Source organism: Lissotriton vulgaris, chromosome 12 (genome assembly GCF_964263255.1).
Source record: "Lissotriton vulgaris chromosome 12, aLisVul1.2, whole genome shotgun sequence".
NCBI classification, from domain to species: domain Eukaryota; kingdom Metazoa; phylum Chordata; class Amphibia; order Caudata; family Salamandridae; genus Lissotriton; species Lissotriton vulgaris.
Genome location: NC_141700.1, coordinates 543,353,996 through 543,380,785, shown reverse-complemented (window position 1 = coordinate 543,380,785; position 26,790 = coordinate 543,353,996). Strand labels below are relative to the sequence as shown.

General features: G+C 42.9%; 1 protein-coding gene across 1 annotated transcript in view; it reads left to right on the top strand.

Moving 5' to 3' along the window:
* The window catches only part of VANGL2 (VANGL planar cell polarity protein 2), a 282,060-nt gene extending 261,370 nt beyond the window's left edge, over positions 1 to 20,690 (top strand). Inside the window, exons 8-9 of the mRNA XM_086945339.1 lie at positions 3,416 to 3,647; positions 15,370 to 20,690. Of these exons, the coding sequence (XP_086801465.1) occupies positions 3,416 to 3,647; positions 15,370 to 15,630 (493 nt within the window). The 3' untranslated portion in view covers positions 15,631 to 20,690. The remainder of the gene's footprint in view (positions 1 to 3,415; positions 3,648 to 15,369) is intronic.
* Positions 20,691 to 26,790: the final 6,100 nt, after the last annotated feature.

Genomic DNA, 26,790 nt, shown 5'->3' with positions numbered 1-26,790 from the left:
GGAAAAGACGTCTCTGCCTTACGATAGTCCCTAATGGAAGTCCCCAGGAGTGAAAAACCAAGTAGAGCAGTCTCGAGCAGCAGCGATGGTGATTGCTGCAATACTGCCAAAGAACCAAGTCCGCAAGCACTCTGCGTACTAGCCAAGGGCACCAACACTTCTTCCGGCACGGGGTCCTCATCCTCCGGCACTATGTGCCTCGTGGGAAATTCAAGTCGTCGTTGTTCTTGCGATAAATCAGGGTCCGGACTCGGGCACCCAGTTTCGATGATACCAGCGATCATTTTGTGAACAATGGCTTCCAGATGTGAATGAAGTGCCCCGATGGCGGCCAATGCGGTCTTCAATGACGGTTCACAGTTCGGCCGACCCATCTCCGCTCTGTCGATTTTAATCATAGGCGTGTTACCCGGAGAGCCCGGTTTCTCTGGGGGGGATTAGCAAGAGCGGAGAGGACGGCATCAGAGGGTGCATCATCAGACAAACAGCCTCGTGTGTGTCCCGCTACCGTAAGAGAGGGCCCCAACCCAGCAGACCCCGGGGGCGGCAAACCGGGGCGCCGGCACGGGGACTCCCGCTTACAGAGCCACAGACGAAAATTGACACCACTCCTACGATTTCAATCAGGCCTAACGACCGCCATCAGAATCGGGCCAGGATAACATCCACTGCGAGAGACTGGACCCTGTCTGAGTCCCACGGTCGATGTTGTTCAACTGTAACCCGGCTGGGTTAGTACTCGAGGCCCCGGCTCACACGCTGGGTTAGGCCGAGATCCAAAATACGACACAACTCCGTCAATCAGGGCGATAAAATTACCGGGATTGCTCCATCGTACTCAGCAACGATTCATCTACTCGGAAGTCAGGCGTACGATCAGGATATATGACAGGATTATCTGGCTGAAGACGGAGGTCGGCGGAGCCGGGAGCCTAAGCGGCCATCTTGGTTGCTAGCGTAGCTCCTCCCCCTGGAATCACAAGTTTTAATGCATTCGATTTTCAATTGGTATGATATTGAAATTTTAGTTCATTTCCAACCCATCCACACAAGACATTTTTTTTACTTAGCGCAAAGATAGCCGCTTAATTAGTCATTCCACACTGTAAAGACCACCGGCTGCCTTATGTCTATGAATGGTGACCAGATGACTGAAGCCTTTGTTCGATTGCTGTAGTTACCCAGACTCAAATTTACCTGGGGTGTGACATTTTTGATAGGATATGCACTGCCCGTGATAGATCGGTCCTCCCTAATAGATGAATATATGTACATGTATTGTTCTATTTGGTTGCTTCCTATATTTGATTTTATTTTGTGGTCTTACTTTTCTTGTATATTTGTTGATATTTCTTTCTGACCTTCATCCTTTACTTAAAAATTTTTTTTTTTTTTAAATCGTAGTTCAGATAAGTGAGGGTAATTTTTTTTTTAAGTCCCATCCAAGATTATTTCTAAAGGAAAAAAATGCATAAACTTTAAAACAGTCGTACTTGGGTAGAATGTAGAATTTAAGATGCTCTGTTAAAGAATGCTTTAGATGTATGCACTTTAGAGTTCGGAATACTTTGAACAAAAATGTGTGCATCAAAGTTGGAATCTTTGGTTACACTAGCCTACTGTTAATGCATGTTCATTTAGCCCCTTCCTTCTGGCAGTCATTGGCTGAAACAGAGGATTTGCGACCCGTGGCACGCTTAGTTCAGTGAGAGTTTGAACGCTGTGGGGTAGCAATAGTGATGGTATAACTAAAAATGATATTCTCATTTTTGCATGGTGTTTTGTCACCTTGAATGTAAATAAGGTAGTGCTTTAAAGATGGTGCTATCACTTAAATACAACATTTGCTTTTTGTTCAGTGTTTGGAAATTCGTTCTTTGTAGATCACTCTTGTGTGAAGCAGGACACGAGCAAGGGATTGCCTTTAGTTTCTTCCTAATTTAGACTGCGTCAACTACCTCTAGCGGCCTCTGTGGCCTGGGCGAAAGTAGAGGCTTGCATCAGCCAGGATTTCAAGCTGCTTCTTCGTGAGATGGCCAAGCAGCATCTCAAAGTGGAGGCTTTGAGGCAGCCATATAGAGAGCAGAGGGGACTGGATAGGTACTGCAGAGACCTGCTTATGATCTGCAAGTCACAGGTTACAGGCAGACATGGCATGGATCCTTCCATCAATTCAGTCTTCATTGAAAGAGTACAGTAATCGCGCCATCTGTCACTTACTCCACGAATGCTGCAATCACATACACAGTCAGTATGTACATTCTTCCTAAGATAAAAAATTAAGGAATCTCGATCAGATAACGATCAGATAAAGAATGTGGCTGAGGAAGAGCTTTGAGCATCTTTAATATTTGTGCTTTCTCCATCCCATATGTGTTAAATTGATAAACAAGCGTATTAACAAAAATTGGAATTTGATATGCCATGTTGGTTTCTGCGGCATTGAAAAAGTACTGTTTTGCAACTTCCCCTGTCTTTTTAAAACATTGCAACATTAAAGAATAGCAAAGGTAAAAAAAAAAAAAAACGCAGGGGAAATGTAATGGGCTTAGTAGTTAGTGTGAATACATTCCTCTGCTGCCAACGTCCATGGGTGGTTAACGGCCACCAGCCGCGGCTCCTCCGCTATGGCGGAGGAGTGTCGCCCCGCCAGACCAGAAGACACAGGCTCCCAGTCTCCCGAGGAGTGCAAATCATCAGCGATCAAGCCAATCCCAACGCTGCTTTCTTGCAGCGTCTGGATTGGCCCAGAGATTCTGGAAGCCTGTGCCTGCAGTGCACAGTGACGGAGCCAAGAACAGTTGTTATTTCATTTATTTATTTTTCGTCCCAGTCCCCCCCCCCTCTCACTCTGCCCGCCTTTTTGTCCAGAAACAGGCAGCTACTGACCGCTACCGAACAGTGGAGGCTCACTGTAATGCCTCCGTGCCAGTAATCCTGCCCTGCGAGTGGTGGGCCATCTATTGGCAAGGAAAAGCCAATACCTGCTACGAATGAACAGCTGGTTACCCACTGCACTAAAATTAGTCAAATTGCTTACATTTAGGATCCAATGCCGTGCTCTCAGTACACAACTGTGGCTGCCCACTGAATGCATGTATGCAGACAGAATCCCGGTCTTTCTGGGAAGAGCACCTGGATGGAGGCAGTCCTAGTAGTGCACCATCAGGCCCTTGTAGTGGGCCTGGTTGCCTGTATTTCACTGTGAGCGAAATCATACATTTTAATTTGCCTCTGTTAATGAGGTAAGTTTAAAACTTCACCCACATTTATTCCCATTAACGCATCTGCCAATCATGGATCACTAGGTTTTGGTTGAACTTGTACTAAAACATGTTTTTTTAATTGATTGGTGACTATTTAGACCTGCACAGTTGTAATCAATGTGATAATGTATTCCATTTCCTTTCAACAGGTTGGTGGTTGCAGTGGAAGAGGCATTTACTCACATCAAGAGGATGCAGGAAGAGGACCAGAAGAACCCCCGTGAAATTATGGACCCCCGCGAGGCGGCGCAGGCCATCTTTGCCTCCATGGCTCGGGCTATGCAGAAGTACTTGCGGACGACAAAGCAGCAACCTTATCACACCATGGAGAGCATACTACAACACCTGGAGTTCTGCATCACTCATGACATGACACCCAAGGTTTGTTTGGCACATTATAGATTCTAGAATTCCCACCCCTCCTGAGCCATAGCCTCAAGAGACCCCATGTCGTCTGCAATGCTTGTAGCCTTTCTTATTAAAAACGAAATGACAGTCTCCAGAATGCAGAAAACGTGTGCTTACATAACCAGGACTAGATGAAAGGGGCCCAAATGTCATGAGACCACTTGGCAGGTATGCAGAGTTTTAACATACAGCATTCGATGCATGCCAGCTAATGATATTCTTACATTTAACAACCAACTTCTTCTCTGAGTGTGGTTCAAATGGTTCTTGAACATCTTCCTTCTCTTATTGTATTGCATCATTTGTATTCAGATCTGGATATGTGGCCCCTTTTTCATGTAGGACAATTGCTACATTTTCAGTAGGGAGGCTGAATTATTTCAAATGACAGTTGGTGACTGCTTCCTCTGTCATGGAAATCGGTGCTTATTTTAATGGCAAGTTAAACTATTGTGTGTTACTCCTTGCATTAAATGTATACGCACTAGTTTCATAGCTCTTCATGACTTCTCTGCATTCAGTGGGTATTATGCCATAGTTGGTGGGTTGTACACAGTAATCATTGCATGTAGTGTGATGAACACCTTGGTCTGCAGCCAGATAGTCTGTCTCTTACAGGCCTGCAATTATCCCCTAAGGTTAAGCCAACATTATCATCACGTTTGTTTTACGTGTCTAAAATAAGATTTTATGTGTCAATGAACTCGTGTAAATTGATGGTGCTTAGTGGCCCTTCGTCTACTGTTAAACATGTTAAATATTATTGACCGATTAAAATATACATTGAAAGATTGAGCTTCATCAGTTAGGTGCCAGTGAGTGGAAGAACTGCAGTTCAAATCTTCATAATTTAGGACTGATAATCCGATTATTTAATATACCTTTCTTTTTAAAACCCATTGCAACTTTTTTATTTCAAAGTAAGGAATGTTTATAAAAAGGGTTGTTTGAAATAATATCACGCCATTGCAGTAAAGCAGCCTTCATTTTCCAACACGTGCAGCCACATCGAGCTGGAATGTTCCTATTGGAGCAGGACCAAAACTGATTTGCAAATGTCTAGTCTGTGTAGAATAGCATTGTGGGGCAAACAATCTGAACGATTGTTAGTAGCAGAGAATAATTGAGACACTCCTTCCATCAGTTTGTTGTTTGTGGCAGAAGATGTTCTATATGCAATGGGCATTACCACAAGGGGTACTTGCTTGCTGTGCTACAGGACTCAAGCTATACCTCCTGAACAAAACTCTTCTGGAGCCAGTGGCGGCTGGTGACATTTGAAAGTGGTGAGCGTAAAAGTTTGGGATAAGTGCTCTGTGGCAGACAAGCGGAACGAGCAAGCCTGTCCATTATATGTGGGGATTCGGGAAATCCCAGGAGCAAATTTTGAAAATAATGGGTGCAAATGGTTCATTCTTAAGCATATTTGAGAAAGCAATGTGTGCATCCTCTCCTGCTACTTTTGTGCAGCCATGCATGCACCTGCTGACCTGAAAAGAGTGAAACTCAGGGCAAAAAGCATGCACCACCCCTTAGCTCAGGGGGTTGAGCGAGTGTTGCAGTGATCAGCGAGTTAGATGTTCGATTCACTGCAAGGCTGACTTCGTCTTCCCAAAGACAATTTGACAATAAGCATTTTTGCTGCTACATACCTACAGACAAGCTAATTTGTGTACGGGTTTTTAATATCAGAAACGCTAACTGACAAACCATTGACATTGCACTATAGCGGCACAAATGTATTGTTGTAACTATGTATTCAGGCTTAAGGGGCTATTGGGTGTAACTTGAGACTTTTTTAGTTTTTTATTTCAATCAGAACAAGATTTCTTAAACTACAAATTAAAGGTAAACAGTGGTAGCCAAGACTCTCCTGAGTGGTAATCACAGAGTTGAACAGTGATACATCGAAGCTAGATGCATTATGCTACAACTGTGCTACCATAGAGTCTGCAGTTTGTCATCTAAGAGTTTTATGAGGCCTTGTGATACACTGCACGCTGTCTGTGAAATCTCTAAAGAGCACAGCCTTATAACGTGGTCCATATGCATCCACTCTTCCTGTACAGGGGGTGGGAACTTTTATAATTCAATACTGACAAACTGCTTCAGTCATAAATTAACAGAAAAATTATGTTTTTTATTTGCATGGTAACCCCTACCACCTCCAATATAATGCTCATTCTGTAGCGGAGCCTAAAGTGTTATTGAGCTGCAGTCATAATTTGGTTGCAGAACCAGTGAGTGTAAATTCTAGCCCTGGCTACCCTATTGACCAGGGTTTGTGATCCTGGTTCATCATCAGCTTATTGTTCCGTATGTTTGTCATTTGGTAAATGGAAAGGTATGAGAGTGAGGTGTAGGACATTAAACATTTAGAAATCAGCTCGTAGTTCCAGCTACTTTACATGGTTTATTTGTGGAAATACAAGGTCAGCTCACAGACCTGGTGTTGGTGGACAGCCGTACATATCGCTCTCTGCAATGGTGGAACACCAAAAATTTGACAAAGGGACTGCCGTTCCTAGAACCTGTTCCACAAGTAGTGCTCACGACAGACGCATCCCTCACAGGATGGGGAGCCCATCTCCTGCATTATACCACACAAGGTCAGTGGAACAATCAACAGAAACAGTTCCACATCAACCACTTAGAGCTGCTAACAATTTTCCTAGCACTCAAAACCTTTCAAGTACAAATCCAAAACAAAGCTTTCCTAGTCCGAACGGACAATATGACAGCCATGTACTACATACAAAAACAGGGGGGACACACTCTCTGCAACTGTCCCAACTTGCACAGAACATTTGGAGATGGGCCATCCCTCAAAACATACATCTGACAGTAGAACACCTTCCAGGGATCCACAACCAGATAGCAGATCTGTTAAGTCGTCAATCACAACAGATTCACGAATGGGAGTTGCACCCACAAGTACTTCAACCATTCTTTCAAATGTGGGGGCATCCACAAATAGACCTGTTTGCCACCCACAAGAACTCAAATGCCCAACCTTCGCCGCCAGGTTTCCACACCCACAGTCGGAGGGGAATGCAATATGGATGAATTGGTCAGGCAGATTTGCGTACGCTTTTCCGCCTCTCCCACTCATTCCACTAGTATTACGCAAGCTCAGACAACAGTCCCTCAAACTGATACTAGTGGCCCCTACATGGGCACGTTAACCGTGGTTCACCACGCTACTAGATCTCTCAATGGTTCCACATCAGAAATTACTGCTCACGCCATCCCTGTTAACACAGAACCATGGAGAAATGAGACACCCAGAACCAAGCCAACTGAATTTGGCGATCTGGCTCCTGAAGTCCTAGAGTTTGGTTACTTAAACCTACCACCAGACTGTATGAATATAATTAAAGAAGCTAGAAGACCCACTACCAGAGCATGCTATGCTGCTAAGTGGAAACGTTTTGCAATATACTGTAACAACAATCACATTGATCCTTTGGACGTTTCCATCCAAAATATCATTTGCTACCTTCTACATTTACAAAGGTCCAATTTGGCTTATTCTTCCATACGTCTGCATCTAGCAGCTGTTCCAGCGTATTTACAAAATAGACATCTATCTCTATTTAGAGTACCTGCAATAAAAGCATTTATGGAGGGATTAAAAAGAATAATCCCACCCAGGTTACCACCTGCTCCAGTATGGAACCTAAATGTGGTCCTTACAAGACTCATGGGACCTCCTTTTGAACCGTTACATAAATGTGAACTACAATTTCTAACATGGAAAACTGCTTTCCTTGTTGCCATTACCTCTCTCAGAAGAGTTAGTGAAATCCAAGCATTCACAACAGAAGAACCATTTTTTCAAATACATCCTAACAAAGTGGTACTTGGACCCAATCCAAAATTCCTACCAAAAGTGATTACTCCTTTTCACCTAAACCAATCAGTAGAGTTACCAGTGTTTTTTCAAAAACCGGACTCTGTTGCAGAAAGAGCTTTGCACACCCTAGATGTTAGAAGAGCCCTACTATATTACACAGACAGGACTAAATCCTTCAGAAAAACAAAACTACTATTTGTATCCTTCTCTCCCCCACACAAAGGCAGTCCTATCTCTAAAGGAGGTATTGCTATATGGATTGTTAAGTGTATTCAAATATGCTATCACAAGGCTAAACGTACACTATCAGTTCCTCCTAGAGCACACTCCACTCGCAAACTAGGAGGCTCTATGGCTTTCTTAGGAAACCTGCCATTAGAGGATATATGCAAGGCAGCAACATTGTCTACAATACACACCTTCACTAAACACTATTGTGTTGATGTGCAAACCAAGCAGCAAGCAGCAGTAGGCCAAGCTGTCCTTAAAACACTCTTTCAGTATGCTGCAATGGATACAAGCGACCACCGCTAGGGGAGACACTGCTGCAGAATCGTCGCTAAATGTAGGATCTGCAGCTCATATGCCTCAAACGGAAAATGCTACTTACCAGTATGCATCTGTTCTTGGCATGTAGAGCTGCAGAATCCTACATGCCCTCCCGGGACTTGTATCTGTTCCAGTACTCATCTTATTTAGATGCACACGCATGGACATCCTTTTCTCTTTACTTCTACTAACTCCTTCATTTCCCATCATGGCAAAAAAAAAATCTGAGGATGGAGTCCATGACCATGCGCAGTATTGTCCAAGGGAGGAGTCCCCTATCTCGTGACTACAAATGACTTCTTCCAAGAAGACAACAACAACCTGCTATCATCCGAGCCCAACACCAGGTGGCGATCTATTGCTAAATGTAGGATTCTGCAGCTCTACATGCCAAGAACAGATGCATACTGGTAAGTAGCATTTTCCTCCTGGACTATCAACTACCACAATATTAGCCGAGGTTGTTACTGAGATTGTCACTGCTATTGGTGGTAGCTGTGTCTCGCCAGTTGGTGCTGGGATACCCAAGTCCTGTATAATTTCAGAGCTTTGTGAATTCACCAAGACTTCAGGGGCTTAGTTGGCCATCATTTTCGGTCTATGCTTGGGTGAGCGTGCGTTTGCTATGTGTCCCAACGAAAACCTCTTTGCTGTGGCAATCTCTTGAGAGAGCCTTCGCTCCATCAGAGTTATTTCGTGGTCCAGCAATGAGTTGGCTCTGATGATAAAATTGTCCAGAGTCCCCGCTACCAAGCCACCCGAGGTCAATACCCTACTCCTGCTTTCCCGCCCAGACCTTTCCCTGTAGCAAATACGATAACAAAAAATAACTTACAGAGAACCTGCTACGCCTAGGAGTTGGACAGGCGGGATGGAAGAGGGGTGGCCCGGTCCGGGCTGCAACGGGCTTAAACGGGCCCGCCCTTGGCCCGGGCTTGGCCTGCGCGCGTTCCGCGCTGCGGAGTGCGCACACAAAAAAATACAAACAAGTGGAAAGGGCGTGAAGAGGCACACAGCTGCGGGCAAACACGGGCTGCTACTCCTCGCAGTCCCGTTGATTTAAAAACGCCCCAGAGTCCACAACAAACCACTTCGAGCTGCACCCGCGGAGCTGGGGCCGCAAGTAGTTTATAAAGTCCCGGCGTGGGAGGGCGGGAAGAGGCAAACACGGGCTGCTGGTCCTCGCAGTCCCGTTGATTTAAAAATTCCCCAGAGTCCACAACAAACCACTTTGAGCGGCAAAACACTCAACGACCACAGCTGCGTCCACGGACAAACAGCCCAGCGGATCCTTCGAAAAGGACTCCCAGCCGGCGAAAGCTCTTGAAAAGCCTAGGTTGTTGAAGCCCGGCCCAGAAAAGGCACGCTTGACGCCAAAGGAAAAAGAGCTGAAGGAAACTTTGACGTCAACATCGGCGACGTCTAAGAGAAGCGCCGAAACTCTCGACGCCGAACAAGCGGCCAAAATGGAGAAGAAGAAGAGACGGCTCAAGGCTGAAATGGACCGCATCCTCCAGAGGAAAAAGGACTTCGACGAACGGATGAGCAGATACACCATCCCTCCTAAGCCCACAGCTGTAGTCGAAACAGAAGTCGAGGAGGAGTTTGATGCCGCCGAAAACTCCTGAACCTGCAGAGCAACAGGACGAAGAGGGCCTGTATTATTACGAAGGCGAGGACAATCGGCGGACATACTTGGGCTCGACCTCCTCTGAGGCGCAGGACCTGGAATGGCAGGACCGAAGCTGAAAGCACAGAGGAGGGCGTAGAGTCATATCCGTCTAAGCCTTCGCCGCCAGACGACATTGGCATCTACAACATGGTCATCAAGAACGCTGCAGCAACATATGGGGCAAAATTAGAGGAAGAGAAACCAAAAGCTTGTTCTCTTGGAGACTCTGCTCCCCACTCAAACTAGGATCCAATTCCTACCCATGCTCCCAAGTGTGCTGGACCAGGGCAGGGAAGCTGTCAAGGAGCCAGCAGCCTGCCTATCTGTCACCCCTTGAACATAGAAAAAATACAAGCATTCCTTGAAGGACCCAGCATATATCCATGGATCCGTACCAGCTAATTCCATTATAACGTCAACAGCCAAGAAGAGGGCAAACATTCCCACAAACTCAGGGCCACCTCCAGACAAAGAGAGTAAGAGAATAGACCTCATGGGGAGGAAAGTAGAGGGGAATGTGACGATTCACTGGCGCATTGCAAACTCCAATGCCCTAATAAACAGGTACGCGTACCAACATTGGAAGGAGGTCCGGCAGCTGCTCAAACATCTCCCGGAACAATACCAGCTGAGGGCAGCACACCTGGTGGAGGAAGGCAAAAACATGGCCAACACCTGCCTAAAGTTTGCCCTGGATGCAGCAGACACAGCCAGCAGGCTTATGATGATTGGAGTGACGGAGAGAAGGTATGCCTGGCTGAGGATGTCTGGTTTGAAACCAGAAGTCCAGAACAATATTCTGAACACACCCTTTAACGGGGAACAACTGTGTTGGCACCCCAGTTGACGAGAAGCTGACCCAGCTAAAAAAGGATAATGAAACTGCAAGGTCCATGGGAGAACTGCAGTTCAGAGGGATGAGAAGGGGCACACCCTCAAGGAGACAGGGCGGCAGAGGTAGGAAGCCAACCGGGAGCATCCCACCAGGCCTTCCAGCAGACTTATCAAGGAAACAACCAGGTGCAATAGCAGGGTCAGCAACAGCAAAGCTGGCCAGACCAACCGAGGGGGCCAGTCCTTTCGGGGGCAATCGAACGGATGGGGACACACGAGAAGAGGGGGACAGCAACCCGCCTCCAAGTGACTCAGCTGTGCCAAACGTGCCCACTCAGACAACATCTCTAGAGGGGCAGGACAACAAAAAACTCAAAAAACAATTAAACACACAAAGAAAAAATCCTGGAGTGGAAGATAACGGACAAATGGATACTCAACATCATACAGTTCCGATACTGTACAGAACTGGGAAAAAAGACACCAAACAGGAGGCCAATCAACAAAACGCGCTCGCCAAAAGCGCTCTCGCTCATTCTGCAGGAGGCACAAGAACTCCTCCACAAGAAGGCCATAGAAACAGTGCCTTACAAGGAAAGAAATAGGGGAGTGTACTCCAACTACTTCCTCGTACCAAAAGTGGACGAAAAATTAAGACCCATCCTAGACTTGCGGTTCCTAAACAAATACATAAAAACTCAAAAATTCAAAATGACGCCCCTACAGGAAGTTATACCACAAATAAGAGACCGGGATTTCATGTCAACTATAGACCTCAAAGATGCCTACCTACACATTCCCATGAACAAAAGACACAAACATCTACTGAGATTTGCCAGCAGCAAAACGCACTACCAGTTCACAGCCCTAGCTTTTGGACTAAAATCCGCACCAAGGGTCTTCACAAAATGCCTAGCAGCGGTACCGGAGCACCTACGGAGGCAGGGAATACATGTATATTCCTACCTTGGCGACTGGATAGTAAAGGTGAACTCCTACAACTAATCCAAACTGCATGCTCAGTGGGTTACGCATCTGCTGACAGAACTAGGTTTTTTGGTACATTGGAGAAAGTCCTCGATAGAACCAGAAGAGGTGAAGATCTTTCTGGGCGCACAGATCAACACCATTCAGGGCAGGGTGTTCCCCAGCGAGAGGAAAACCTTCACCCTACTGAAGGAGACTCGTCCATACCGGAAGGGGCAAGCTCTGACAGTGAGGACAGTGAGCAAGCTCATGGATATGATGGTGTCCTGCATACACCTAGTCCCCAGTATTCAACTCCACATGAGACCATTCCAGGGATGGCTCCAACAGCAATGGTCACAGTCAACAGGGAGTTGGGAAGATCTAGTGGTTGTTACGCACACAGTGCAAGAGGAGACAACATGTTGGAGCAAAGAGAACATAACAAAGGGGAAGCCATTTACACCACCAACTCCAACAGTGACCATCACAACAGAGGCATCCCAAATGGGGTGGGGAGCGCACATGAACCAGCTCAAAGTGAGGGGTTTGTAGACACAAACAGATGAAGTCAAACACATCAACTACCTAGAACTAAAGACCGTGTTCCTAGCCTTAAAAGCCTTCCTGAAGCAGCTGTACGGGCACACACAATCAGTGGCGCTATCAGGGCTAGCGCAGGAGATATGGAGATGGACCATCCCACTACAAATAGACCTCCTGGTGATACATCTACCAGGGAAGGACCATGTGGAAGCAGACCGACTCAGCAGACAGACATCAGCATCCCACGAGTGGTAAGCTCAATCCACAGGAAACGCAAAAGCTGTGCAAGAAGTGGGGGACCCCACAAATGGACCTTTTTGCAACACACCAGAATGCAAAATGACAATACTTCGCATCCAGACAGACAGGTCAGCAATCCCAAGGGAATGCCCTATGGATAAGCTGGTCGAAGACATTTGCCTACGCTTTTCCCCCAGATACCGCTGATGCACAGGGTGCTCAGCAAGTGCAGAACCAGCTGATACTGGTAGCACCACAGTGGGCCAGGCAGTCCTGGTTCTCACAAATAGTGGAAATGGCACAGGGGCCGCCACACAAGTTCCCAAAAAGAAGAGACCTGTTCTCGATGCAAAACGGAATGGCTCTCCACCCACAACAAGAGAGCCTCAGCCTAACTGCTTGGCTCCTGAAGATTTAGAGTTTGTGCACCTAAAGCTCCCGGAGAGCACACTGGCGGTGCTGCGGGAGACCAGGAGGTCCACCACACGGAAGTGTTATGTAGCAAAATGGAAAAAGTTCCCCCAATGGTGCATCAGGGAAAAGCTCCAAAAAAGAATCACCAGGGAATCAACAGTGCTAAAGTACTTAACACGCTTGCTAAGGAGTAACGTAAGCTACACCTCGCTAAGAGTACACCTAGCAGCAATAGTAGCCTATACAAGAGGAGAAACAGGGAAACGTTTCTTTACATCCCAGGTGGTAAAAACATTCCTGGAGGGGGCCAAACGTATCCCCCCCCCCCACCCTCCCACCCTCCCACCCTCCCAAAAAGGAATTCACCGCCGGCATGGAACCTCAATGTACTTCTAACGCAACTCATGAAGGCACCATTCAAACCCATTCACAAGGCTTCTCTACATATGCTCACCATAAAGACAGCTTTTCTGGTGGCAGTCACCTCGCTACACAGGGTGAGCGAATGGCAAGCGCTAACTCTACAAGAACCCTGCATTCAATTTCACAATGACAGGGTGGTAATGAGAACAGACCCACATTTCATGCCAAAGGCGGTGTCAAAGTTCCACGTAAGCCAGACAATACAGATACCAAGTTTCTTTCAGAAACCATCCACAAGCGCAGAGAGGGCACTGCACACACTGCACGCTAGAAGAGCAGTGATGCATTACATTGAAAGGACTAAAAATTGCAAGAAGCAATTCTTTGCGTCTTTTGCCAGCAGTTTTCTGGGAAGACCGGTAACTAAGAACACCATTGCACGATAGATCGCACAGACCATCCAATTCTGCCGCAATCTGGCAAGCCAAGAACTACAAGGAGCAGCACAAGCTCACTCTACCAGGAAAAAGGGAGCAATAATAGCTTTCCTGGCGCACACACACCCATCCAAGACATGTGCATGGCGGCAGCATGGGCTTCAGTGCACACATTCACTAAGCACTACTGCATGGATATACAGATGAACAAGAAAGCACAAGTAGGACAAAAAGTGCTTCAACATATATTCAACAACCAACGCTGATCTTCCACCCAGCCAACCCAAACATAGAAAACCGCTACAAAGTCTATGCACAGCAAAGTGAATCCAGAAAGATTCACATTGCAAAACAAATAGTTTCTTACCTGTCTGTGTAGTTTTGCAGCTTGAAGACTTTCTGGAATCACTAGCGAACTCGCCACCTCCGCCAAGAAGTTGAGGCAGGAGGGGTAAAAAGGGGAAAAATGACAATACAAAACAAGGAGAGAGAAGAGAAAAAAAGAATCCGAAGACGGCGCCCAAAGGTGAGAGCTTCCAGAGGAAGCGTGCTGACGTCACAGGACAACACCAAATGGTGGGATGTCTGCGCCCACCTGGGCCACGGAAAAAAAAAGGAAAAAAGACTACGATTCTGGACCCAACCACTAGGCCGCGGAATAATTTGCAGCATATGAATCCAGAAAGTCTTCAAGCTGCAAAACTACACCGACAGGTAAGAAACTATTCGTTCTCTTCACAGCCTGTTGGCTGGAGTAGTTCGAAGCGGAAAATTATAATTCAAGGTAGTCAGCTGTAGCGGAGTTTAGATGATAGAGCATTCTGGACCCTCAGTCTCGTTGTAAGGGAATTTTTAATATTGCCTTTTGGTATCATTAGCCAGTATATAAATATAAGTAGACCTTTGGATCTGTTAATGCAGATTTTTGCTGAGGTGCAGCTACCTAGCTGGAGGGATCCCAACTTTCTTAGTAGGAAATCTTCTAGCAAGTCAGATTTCATTCAAACAGAATAACATCCAAATCAAACCATTGTACATAAAGATGATGAAATGCTCTTCCACTTCATAACATTCTGCTCCTAGTAGTTCACTTACTCCATGTGCTCATCCTCTCAAATAACCATAAATACAAGCCAACATACGATCTTTGCAAGTAAAATTACTCCTAATGCCAAAGACAGAGGTTTTAAAATGTGTATACAGCTCTAGAATTAGACGACTATTACTTCTAGCCTTTGTTTTCGGGATAACTTGTATATTCATTTTGATTCTGTCCTGCTCTTTATATAAACGTAGTTAAATTACAACACTGAGTTTAACACCGTCTTAAAAAGAAAGAAAATTGTCGTATACATGGCATATTTTAATTTAAAACATTTAAAAGCAGTTTCTGTAAATGTGACAAAAACGCCCCAATGTTTTTTTGTTTCACAAAATGAAATGGTTTTTTGCACATTGATGTTCTCTGAACTCGGCATAGGCATTTTTCTTCTGCACTTAACAAGATATTTTTGTTTTTTCTGTATAAAATGTACTAGCCCTTTTGGACACGTAATAGTAATATTGACGTATAGCTCAAAAAAACACATGACTTCCATGAGTAAAGCTATGGAAATATTGCCTGAAATAATTGTACATTGAACGTCAATAAAAACTCCACTTTTCGTTATAGACCAATGTTATTGGGATTCTGGACATAAATTCATAGTTTCTGACCACTCTGTTGATAATGACCAAATGCCTCTAGTAAATATGTTTGCTTTTGACTGCATTTAGATGTATAATTGGATTTTTTTGTCTCGTCATCCTCCCATACAGGCTTTTCTAGAGCGATACCTTGGTCCAGGACCCACCATTCAGTACCACAAGGAGCGCTGGCTAGCCAAGCAGTGGACACTGGTCAGCGAGGAGCCTGTCACCAATGGCCTCAAGGACGGTGTGGTTTTTGTCCTCAAACGTCAAGACTTCAGTTTAGTTGTTACCACGAAGAAGATCCCTTTCTTTAAACTGTCTGAGGAGTTTGTGGACCCCAAGTCACACAAGTTTGTCATGAGGCTGCAATCGGAGACATCGGTTTAGAGGAAACAAAGTAGATTTCCATGAATTAAGGCAGTGGGGAGTCGTGTAATTGGAGACAGAAGGGAGACAGATACCTAAGCCACTGTGTTTGTGTCTCCTCTTTTGTCTCTGATATCTGCATTTTCACCCCATGTTTGTTCTACTTTTCACACAGTTCCTTCTCATCCGTCCAGTGTCTCACCATTTAACCTGTGTTTGATTAAAGAGGACTGCCTCTCTACACCAAGCCCTCTTTCAGGGACCCACAGTGTAAATTTCCAGCTTCAAGGATTTGAGATGGACCCCCTCCGTTTGCTGTCCTTCACCTTTTCGTGATCCTTTACCCTGCCTTTCTTAATGTGATGGGTTGGTTTATAGCAAACAACTGCCAAACACTCTTGTTATCTTGTCTCAAAGGTACTGATTACCACTACTGCACTGAGTGACTGATCATGTCCTGCATCTTCCATTAATCTTTTTGGGGAGTTCTATCAGGAGCACTTGGCCGTGTTGAGTAGCTGTGCTTTGAGCACTGTTCAGCAAGGCTGACGCAACAGAGGGATTAACGTGGTGCCGGAAGTTGAGGGCTACACCTATGTTTATCTGGATGTATATTGACTTTCTGTTATTTCAACAACAACATCGGTGCTGGCCCAAATGCTCCACATTTCTGTCCTGGAGCAACTTGTATTTCTCAGTGTCCTCCAGACGTAACATTTTATTAATCCAACTACATGATCCATGCTCAACACTTTGAGGAGAAGAGAGTCCCTTGAATTGAGCGCTGCTATACGACTCCAGGAAATTTTCAGTGAGGGATAAAATGACATTGAGAAACATCTAGCTACTTGTAGTAAAACTGAAATGAAACTTCAAGTGTCTGACTTTGTGACACTGATAAGAACTGACCACTAATGCCCATGCGTCCGGTGCAAAGCTGTGAGGATTTCAACCAGAATCCTGTATATGTACATAATGTTGACTTTTTTTATATTGTCCTTTTTTAATAGTGAATTACTGTATGTGGGTTGTGGACTTTGAAGAGCTCGCACATTCCGATTTAGAAGTGCTTTTTTTGCCTGATTCTGCCTTTTACCAGTTATTTCTCACCTCCCCGGTCTTCCGAAAATGAATCGTAGGGTTGACTAAGCAGCATAGGAATCTCAACAGAAGTTAGGGGGAATGTTCTGGTAACAGTACTGTTTTTTCAGCTGGCCAGCATATAACACACACCTCTTTTCCTAGATTGTAAATTCTAAAATCACGAGATGAATTTCTCTGTCTGGCTTAGCTTACTCATTCACAATTTAACTGTGCCACACATCTGTAGACACGAAGAATAGTAGAAAACAGACTCTGGTCTTCAACTGGGATTACGTGTCTTTCCATGTACAATTTAAGAGATGACAGTTTGTGTAAATCAGACTGGAATGAAGGAGGATGTGATTGCAATCCAAATCTTTTTTTATTTGTCCCTGGTATAATATTGACCTCTTGGCGACCCCGTTCATTTACACTGACCACTCATATTTGCAGTTTACAGCTCAGTGGTTTAAACTTCTACATTTTCCATCTTAGTCACTTTGGGCATTTTGGTTGTTTTTGTTGCAGTTACTTCATTTTGTTCCGCTCCATCTTTTACTTTGATCTCAAGGTCAGAACAAACAAACAATTATTCACATTGACATTAAGCTCTAATAAATTGACATTGGATTTTTTTTCATTTTTATCTTTCAATTAAACTGTTCTCTAGCGCAGCGATATACTATTTAACTGATACAGGCAGAGTTACCTTGACACAAACCATTGCTTAGATAGGTTGTTGTTTCTTTGAGCAAGTCTCCTATTAAACAAATATTGATAGTGTGCTTACTATCAAAACTATTGTTAAGTAGGCTAGAATATGTTGCATTAATTCCCATGTTCATAAGCAAATGCATTGAGATTATGAATAATATTCCGAACAGCATATGGTTATAACTAGAAAGATAAAAAATGTAGTCTGTGTTGCAAAACAAATTGGTAAAATATGAACTCTGTACAGTAATTTACTGTTTTGAGAGAATGACACAGCATTGATAAACTGTATCAAAAAGTATATACTAACTTAAACTATTTGTTGGTGAAGATTATACAGAAAGTCCTTCTTTGCAATTTGTCTCTATAATACGCCATCTGTAGAACGTAATTCCAAGCTGTAAATATAGAAAGTTAACAAATAAGAAAAGAAGCAGTAACAACAAATTTCTTGTTTTTGTTGTTGGTTTGTTTGCTTTTTTAGTGGTAATTTTAGATTGTCAGGCCCTACCTGAATAAGAACCAAAATCCTCTATGTAGTGTTGACTGCTCTTTGAGGATTACCTGTTCGGTTTCAGTCAACGTCTCCTTTCAACGTTCTTACTGGAAAATGTATTTCTGTACATCTTTCCTGATAATAAAGGGCAGGAATTTCCATGTTTGTTCTTTCCCTTTCAATGAATTTGATATTCTTGGACAGCAGTTGTCATTCCAAAACCTGTTTACGCAGTTATTGAAGTCCAGTAGACTTGGAAGTATGTTTTGGTTAAAAATGCTTGACAAACATTCAAAGATTGGCACGGTTTGTGTGTACTGCTTTTCCGAGGACTCGTCCCGGCTAAGTCTGTACTCCTAAGGGCTGTCACTGCCAGATGACTTCACTGTGATTTCATAGGGTTGTTCCTAGCACTAAAATCTTGTTTTCATATGAATTCAAAGATGTCAAAATCATGACGTTTACTCAACTTTTTTGTACCAATTATATTTGTTTTCATGCTATTACAAGAGGTTTACATATGTGGTATGGTCATGGGTTTTATTGTAAATTGATATATAAAGTGAATTTTCAGCTAAAGTGAAACAGTTGAGAAGGAAAATCACCTCTGTTTTTAAGGGTTCACTTTTGTATGTGCGCCAGATGCTGAGATGTACTTCTGCCCTCCCCATGGTGCTTTTTTGCCTACATGTTTATCTCTGGAGAACGAGTGCCATTTTTCATGCAAAGATAAAAATAGGTAATGTGTTATGTTTGCATTAGTGTATGTTAGCACACATTTTTGGCACACTTTTCTCCTAATTTATGTCATACTTTGCAATCATTCATGGCCTTTGTTTTTCAGAATTATTCCTTTGATGGAAAGAGATAAAAAAAATAGGCAACACGTGCGTAAAAACTCACTTTAATTTGAGCCCTTTCTAAATTATCACCAGCGGACAAACTATGCAGCTATTATTCAACTGTCATTGTGTCTTCTCTCCTCTTTTAAGATCCAGTAATCTCCCTCTTGTCTCTTTACTACTCTTCATTGTTATTTCTTTTCAAACTCATGTGGGCATTTTCTGCTGTTTTCCTCCTTTTTGCCAAGTCTACTGCCTGACTATAAATTCTTACTCTTACTCAAATCCGATTAAATTATCTGTTTACATTTTCATTAAATGCTTTTTCTTCTCCACTTCCACATTTTTTTTGTGATTTTTTTGTTGTTGTAATTTTAAATCTCTCTGGACTGCTTAGATGCATCAAAGAATTGCACTGAACAATAAGGAATGAGCATCCTCTGCTTAAAATGTCAATCCTCTGTTTTAAGGGCAGAACTTTACATTGCCCAACAAGTCGGAAGTTTCTGCCTAGTATTGGACCTTTGTCACTTAATTCTTTATCATTCTCTCTGTCTTGTTTATTTCTCTACCCTGATGTTGACAATACTTTAGAGATTTAATGATTTCCTGAAAGATTTAGTGCAAGAGTCGATAAAATGCTAGGTAAGCCTGATATGTGATACTTCCATTCAACCCAGGCCTTTGAAACACGCATTTCTAAGGGCAATCTCCTGATTTCTCTTTTGGACAGACTGTCTCTAACCTTAGGTTTTCACTTATTTTGTTTCTCTTGCATGTTTACTGACTCTCTCGATCAAGCTTTTTCTTGTCTTGATTTGATTTCCTGTAATTTGGGGTATTACATTTCCTCTGTAGCTAGAGTGGTGCTGTAATACATACCTTTCATTTTAATTTCTTCCCACCTGAAGGTTTGAATACATTAAGAATTTTTCTTGGGTACCTATTTTATTGTTTCCTGTTCTTAGTCTTTACTGTCCATTCTCAAATTGAGTGTGCTTTATTGTTAGATATCCACGTCTGCTAATTTGGATTTATTGGGTGGAAGAAAAGTCTGATGTATGAAGAATTTACTGTGCTAGATTAGAGAAAATGTTAAAATTCTTGCAGACTTTCCCATTTTCCTCTGTTCCAACTCTCTGAAACATATTGATGCAATATTTTTTTATTTTGTTTGAAAAAATTACAAAAACTCTCACGAGTAACACTCTTTTAGGAATGCCTTAATTCCTTGCAGTCCAGCTTTTTTGCATATCTGTTTCTCTTCTTATATAGCCGTAAATGAACTGAATTGATTGACTTGGCAGTGTGGAAGGCTTTTTCACCATAGTTTGGTGGAGTAAATCGTTATGGTTTAAGTAATCCATGCTGTCAAAGTGGCAGACACATAATTTATGGTGATTCACAGCAAACCTCAGCGAGTCTCCCAAACAATTGCTGCGGGTGACCAATCTAAACTGCCTCTCAATATTTAATTCATTATTCAGCCAGTATACTATATATTCTTTCCCTAACTCGATCTACTCCTGCCTCAGCATTCTTGGTCACCCCCCCTCCCATTTATCATTCACCACATTTTCTGGCCAACCATCATTTAGAGCATTTCTGCTGATACTGTTTTCTGCATCAGTGAATAATTGAATCCGCACATATTTCTGTTGTGCGCCATCCAAGGCAGCTGTGAAAGACTTTCAGTCGTGTGAGATTGTAATGTAGTTTTTTCCACTTTTGCATCTAGGATTTTTTTTAACCGAACTGATTTTCAATTGTGCATGCCTGTAGAAAATTGTAAAATGTAAAAATTGTTTTTTTTAATATATATAAAGCCTGTTTTTACAGTTTGCAGTGAATCTAAGCATTATGGCCATGTTAGAGTTGTTGTCTTTTTCTTAAACCTAGAAACTAAAACTACATTTTTTTTTACGAAATAAAACATTTGAATTTAATTATGTTTTGTGTTTTGTTCATTATGTAGATGCAAGTTTATTCAAAAATATTTTACTACTGATTTTATACTTTTATAATGATGCTATGTGATTGAGGTTGAATAATAACTTTTGCTTATGACTCTCTAATGCCTTATCCGAGAACTATATGTTTATGGAGGAGGTTTGGTATTTTTACCCTGGGTAGTCTTGTCGTCGTACGAGGAAATGGGACTTTTTAAAATCCTCTAGAGCAGATGTCTCCAACGAGTTGATCTGGTGCTACCAGTAGCTTACAGACCCCTTCAGAGTAGCTTGCAGCCTTGAGTTCATTTTTAAATAAGCACAAAGTCACAGTTTTCTTTTAAGCTTAAGGAAAGGTTGTGTTTATTTTACATTATTCTCTTCAGGATACAGATAACAGGGAGATGATAATGAGCATTGCTGAAGTCCGATATATGACCCAGGGCACACAGGTGAAGAACTGAAGCACCGAGGTATTTAAATCTTAAATAGGAAACCTTGTCAACTCAATATTGGAGCATCAGAACAAAATTATGTTTCTGAAGGCTTTTAAATTCAACAAAATTAAAATGAAGAGTTAACTTACTGATTAAGAAAACTCTTCATTTTCATTTTATCCCTTTCAGTGTTACATTTACAAACATCAGGACTTTTGCTCCCAGTGACCAGTAGACACTGTGCCATATTAATAACTGAAAGATGCTGTCATTGTTTTCAAATGGGAGAAATTTAAAGTGGATGAAAGTATTTCTATGTAACACTGAGTCATGGTTTATCTCCACTTTCAATTACACCAATTACGTCTTAATATTTTACGAAGGATATTTCTCCACTTAAAATGTCTTCTATTTAAACAAATGGCAGTGTTTTTCTGTTATAAATATGGGACCATGTCTACAGGGCACTGGGTGCAAAATGGCTGCTGTTTGTAAATGTGACACTTTGAAATGGAGAAAATTTAAATGATGAGTTTTATGGAATCCATATAAACCAAGTTAACTCTTCAGTTTATTTTTCTCCCATTCCAAAGGGTTGCATGCACACAGCAGTCATCTTATTACAAGTGGCTGGTAGACCCACCGTCCTATTTAAATCTGAAAAATACAGCTTTTTTGTAAGTGGGAGAAATTTAAAGAGCAGAATGCATATTATGAAACCTGTTTGCATAACATTTTTCTCCACTTTAAATTTCCCCCATACAAAAAAGGGTTGTATGTTTGTGTTATACATTTAATAGTTGCACATATGGCGAAAGTTATGTCCAGTGCCACAGGTACACATAATACAGAATCTCATTCACACGTACATATATATCTATCCCATTCATACACACACACACACACACACACATGTTCATACATCCCCAAAGACCACGCTCCCACTGACACACATGGCAGCCCTGTCAAAGTTTCTTAAACTCAAGAAGGGGGTCGAGGCATAGCACAACCACTACTCCAGCCTCCCCAATCACAACTGTAACACACACAAGGGGGAGTAGTGTGTATGGATCTCTAGATTAGAGGTGGCACGTGATCAGTGAAAAAGCCCTGTCCAAGTGCCCCTGGCCAAATTATTTTGTTCAGTCCATATTCTCTGGCTGTATGGACATCAGGCTTAAATTTACTGAAACTGGGGATGTCTTTAACATTGCACTCGTGGCTTGGTCTCGGTAGCTCACAATGATTTTCACTGATCAGAAGTAGCTCTCACTACAGAAAAGGTTGGAGACAACTGCTCTAGACAATCAAGTATAGTTCATTATTGTTTTTTCACTTTTCTATAGGCCATCCTTGCCACTGATGAGAAGCATGGCATTTTACACAATGACGTTAAAAACTGCAAAATATCAATAAATTAATACCAAAAAACCTCAATGCAATTGAAAGAAAAAGGCAAGTATAAGAATATGTCAGTATTAAAAGCTTCCAGCATGGATGCATGCAAATATCAACTTTTATGTTGATCCATATAGTGGTGCATTTTATAAAAACAATGAGTAGATACTGATGAGGGACTTATTTATCTTGTTGAAAGCATGGGAAAGCTGAACTAAGCATATCCCAACTTCTGGTTATTTGAACCATACAGCATCTTTGAACAGCTCACCACATGAAAGCATGGGGGAACCATGGTCTTGAAAGGGATGCAGTAAATGGAATATTAGTTTCTACAGCAACAACAGGGTGGTTTATCTGAATAAGTAGTGATGTGATCAGATTTGCATGTATCAACCAGCCAGATTATGCTACAACACTTAATATTGTTAAAAAGGGTAAGAGTGGTTTGAAGGAGAGCAATAAGGACAGCGTTGTTGATACTTGGTCTGAAAGGAACATGTGCCAGGCTAGAAGGTTGTAAATCCTAAATATTAAGAAAGTGCTTATTCTGAAACAAGAGCCTGCACATCAGATTTAAAATCATAAGTAGAAATAAAGTACTCACCGTAGTATAAAAAGCATTGGGAATGCCAATAGGTCTGGCGTTCTGCGACGTCAGAGTTTTGGATATGTCAATGCTTGTTTGCCATAGTTTGGCAAACCATTACTGTTCTGGATGCTGCTGGGCGCATATCTATCTAAAAAAATGCAAAAAGCACAAATTACCACATTAGTACCTGACATATAAGGGAATTACTTATAGTTTTGTTGTGCTACTTGTGAAAGGGAAAAATTCTGTCACTCACAGTTAAGTTAGCCCATGGCTGCACGTGGCTGGACTATTGCTCCAAGCTGTATGCTGAGTGGAAGAAAGAATGTAAATGACCCGATAACAGATCAATTGATGAAGAGAGCTGAGTGAAAGTCCCTATGAGTATTTTATGCATATATTTTGTTAAATCAAATGGTTTTGGCTAATGCGAGATCAAAATACGTGAAAAATTGAAAATTCCAATATCTTGGTCCTTGCTGTGTAAACACTATAGTGTCAGTAAAGGCCTCAGCAAGTCCCAATCACCTCAAGTTTGGCAACTAGGGACCCTAGCTGTTGAAAACTCCTCTGGTGTTGGACGAGGTATTTCTTACACCACTGCATCTATACCAGCGAACTCCATGGACACGATATCTCATTTCAAGTGCAACCCTCACTGAATGAACGAATGAAGTGAATTATTGAGCGCACATCTACTCAAGGCTATGTAGATTGCAAGGAGGAATAAAGTGTTGAGAGATTAAAATGTGAAAGCCAGGTATTATTTTCTTTCTAAAAGGCTCCTCTCCTTCAATTTGACGCAGTTCTGCTGGAAGCCTATTCAGGCTTGTGAATCGAGTAGGGAAAAGAATCTACCTCCTGCTTTAGGGAGGCGGAGCCTCAGCACTAGTGTTTAACAGCCACACACAGAGTACAGGGTTGTCTTGGTTTATAGTGGCATATCCTGGATGACCGATAGCACAGACCGGAATGGTTCATTGCTCTGCATTAGAAGGGTTTTAATAAAATACACATTCAAAGGGAGTCAATGCAGGTTACTCAATGCGGCGAGACATGAACTCGACTTGGGAGATTGAGCACTAGATGAGCTGCCACATTTTGGACATTCGGCAGTTTCCTCACCAAATATTGTGGGACGCCTTCATGAAGCACACTGGTGTTACACAGCTTGGATATAATGAAGGCCAGGATCAATGCTATCCTCACACTTTCAGAGAGGAAATGCAGAAATCTGTTTGCCATACATAAAAGACCAAAGCACGTGCCAAATACCATGTTGATTTGGTTGTGCAAGGTCACCTGTTTATCAATCTTCAATTCTACATTTTTAAACGTATCAACTAGCATCTTGGGCAGAGAGGCCCCATCCGGCCAATGTACCTTTAGGTTTAAGTTGTAATTATGTCTAAAACTGAGAACCTGAGTCGTTTGATATTCACCCCCTGAAAAACTGCAGGTAGAGTTCAATGTAATCCAGGGCAATGAGCTCGCCTTTCATTAAAAGAAAAAGACAAGCTGGTGTCATTAGCATACTAGATTTTCTTTGCCCCAAAATACTCGATGAATGCTGCTAGTGGATTGATGTAGATGTTCAACATTGTGGGTCCAAGAGCCGAGGCCTGTGTGACACTCCTACAGAGACATAACTGTTGCCAGACGAAAAAGGGGGCTGCCAGTCCCCTGACCTTTATCTTTGAGGGAAGATTTCAGCCAATTCACATCAATACCTCTGATGTCTATATCATGAAAGGGCATGCAGCCTGGAACGAGAAACAGTGACAAATGCAGCTGACAGGTCTAACAATACCAGGACTGCCTTTCCTGCTAGAGTTTCTCTAATCAGTTCAGATCCCTCCAAAAGAGCAGTCTCTACTGAATTTTGGCCTAAAGCTAGGCTGACTAGGGTGAAGTAGCCCATTTGATTCAATGTAGTTGGACAGCTATCGGTTGACAAACTTGTCCACAAGTTTTGACACCACTGGCAGCAAATTATATAGGCTTGTTAATTGCCTGGGATATTGGCGTCTGCGATGCTTTGGGTCACTCAGAGTGTAGTGAGCGTAAGGCAATAGCAAATTGTCACCAATGTTCTACATTTTTACAGAAGTGCTGTGGTACCAGGGGCAGAGTGTGCAGCAGCAGCTCAGGTGGCTTTTAACGCGCATGGAAATCCTGACGCAAGCAATGTTTTTTTGGGAGATCTGAGGCCTGTGTGTTTATCAGTTATGAGGCTGCACTTTCTCCAGGATGCTGCATGATAGGAAACAGCAAGCAGCATCTTTGGAGATCCAAGCATCCACTTGGAAGTGCAACACCTTAGTGCAACCACATATGCCCTTCAACTCGTGCAGCTCCACAAATACGTGTGTCAACAAGCACAGAGCATTGACACTGTTGTCTGAGCAGTGACCACTCTGCTCCAAAAGTAAAGGCCACTAAAGTTGAGAAAAGGCAACACCCAGAACAAAAGGCACTAAATGAGCTAAGCGACATTGTTTTTGATGAATACTGCTAACCACTGATACCTCACTTTTAGAATAGTCACAGGCACCAGACTGGAGCTGGAGAATTCTCCAGCACTGGTCCTGTGTGCTGACAGATTTTGCTGTATATTGCTGTGGTAACTCCACATCACCCATGAAGTGAGAGCACAGCGCTGCAGTTAAGCACACCCTTGCATGCTGACATCAGTCCTTTTTTTCAATGCCCTTTGATGCGAATCCAAAGCTTTTCTCCCAACTTGGTTTGTCTTCTGACCACTCCAAATACTTTTCAGTGTGCTAGGGAACAATGTCTCCCCAACAATTACAGGATTCAAGCCAAACAGACTACAGGTAGCATGTCAGTCATGGACCCACATGAGGTAGTCTTCTTGTGCATGGGCTCCATTCGTGGCTTGTCATTTGACAAGTGTGCCATCATGCACCCGAAGGCGACTCATTGAATACAAGGAAGCAAAACTCTCATGACTTCCAAACTATAGAAGTCACTGTCAAAGCACAGGTCTCGTTCCTTCTGAAAGTGGCGAGCCTAATCTGGTTCATGCTCACTGGGGATACTCCTGGCAATAATTAATTCCTGTTCAAAGTCTTCCAACACAAGCCTATGAAAACCAAGCGTCTTTCGACCCAAAGGAAGCAGAAGTTCGAGGCATGTGAGCTGTAGATCACATGCTTATGCATAGATCGCCATCTAGTGTTGGGTCCGGAAGTTTTCACTTCATTTTTCTTCAAAGAAGTCTTCCTAGTCACAAGATAAGTGATTCCTCCTTTCGGTGATGGAGCGCATGGTCATCGACTCCATCTTCAGATTGGTTTTTTTCCGCCATCGGGTTCAGATGTGACTCGTGCTTCAGTTCGACGCCGATCCTTAGGTTTCTTTTGGTGCGTACAACACTCAACCTCAATGGTATTGTTTTCGATCACTTTCTCTATTCTTCGCGGATCGTGTTTATCAAAAAAACTCTTATTTCGATCACAGAGCTCGTGGTAGGCCGTCCGGCCTAGCCACCAGTTCGACTCACAGTTGATATAACAAACTCCTTTTAAATTTTGTCCTCGGTGCCACGCGAAATACCCGCACACCGGCTCACACAAAGTGTGCATCCTGTGTTTGTCACTGGAACATAGTGATCAGGACTGCAACGCGTGCCAAGCTTTCCACGCCA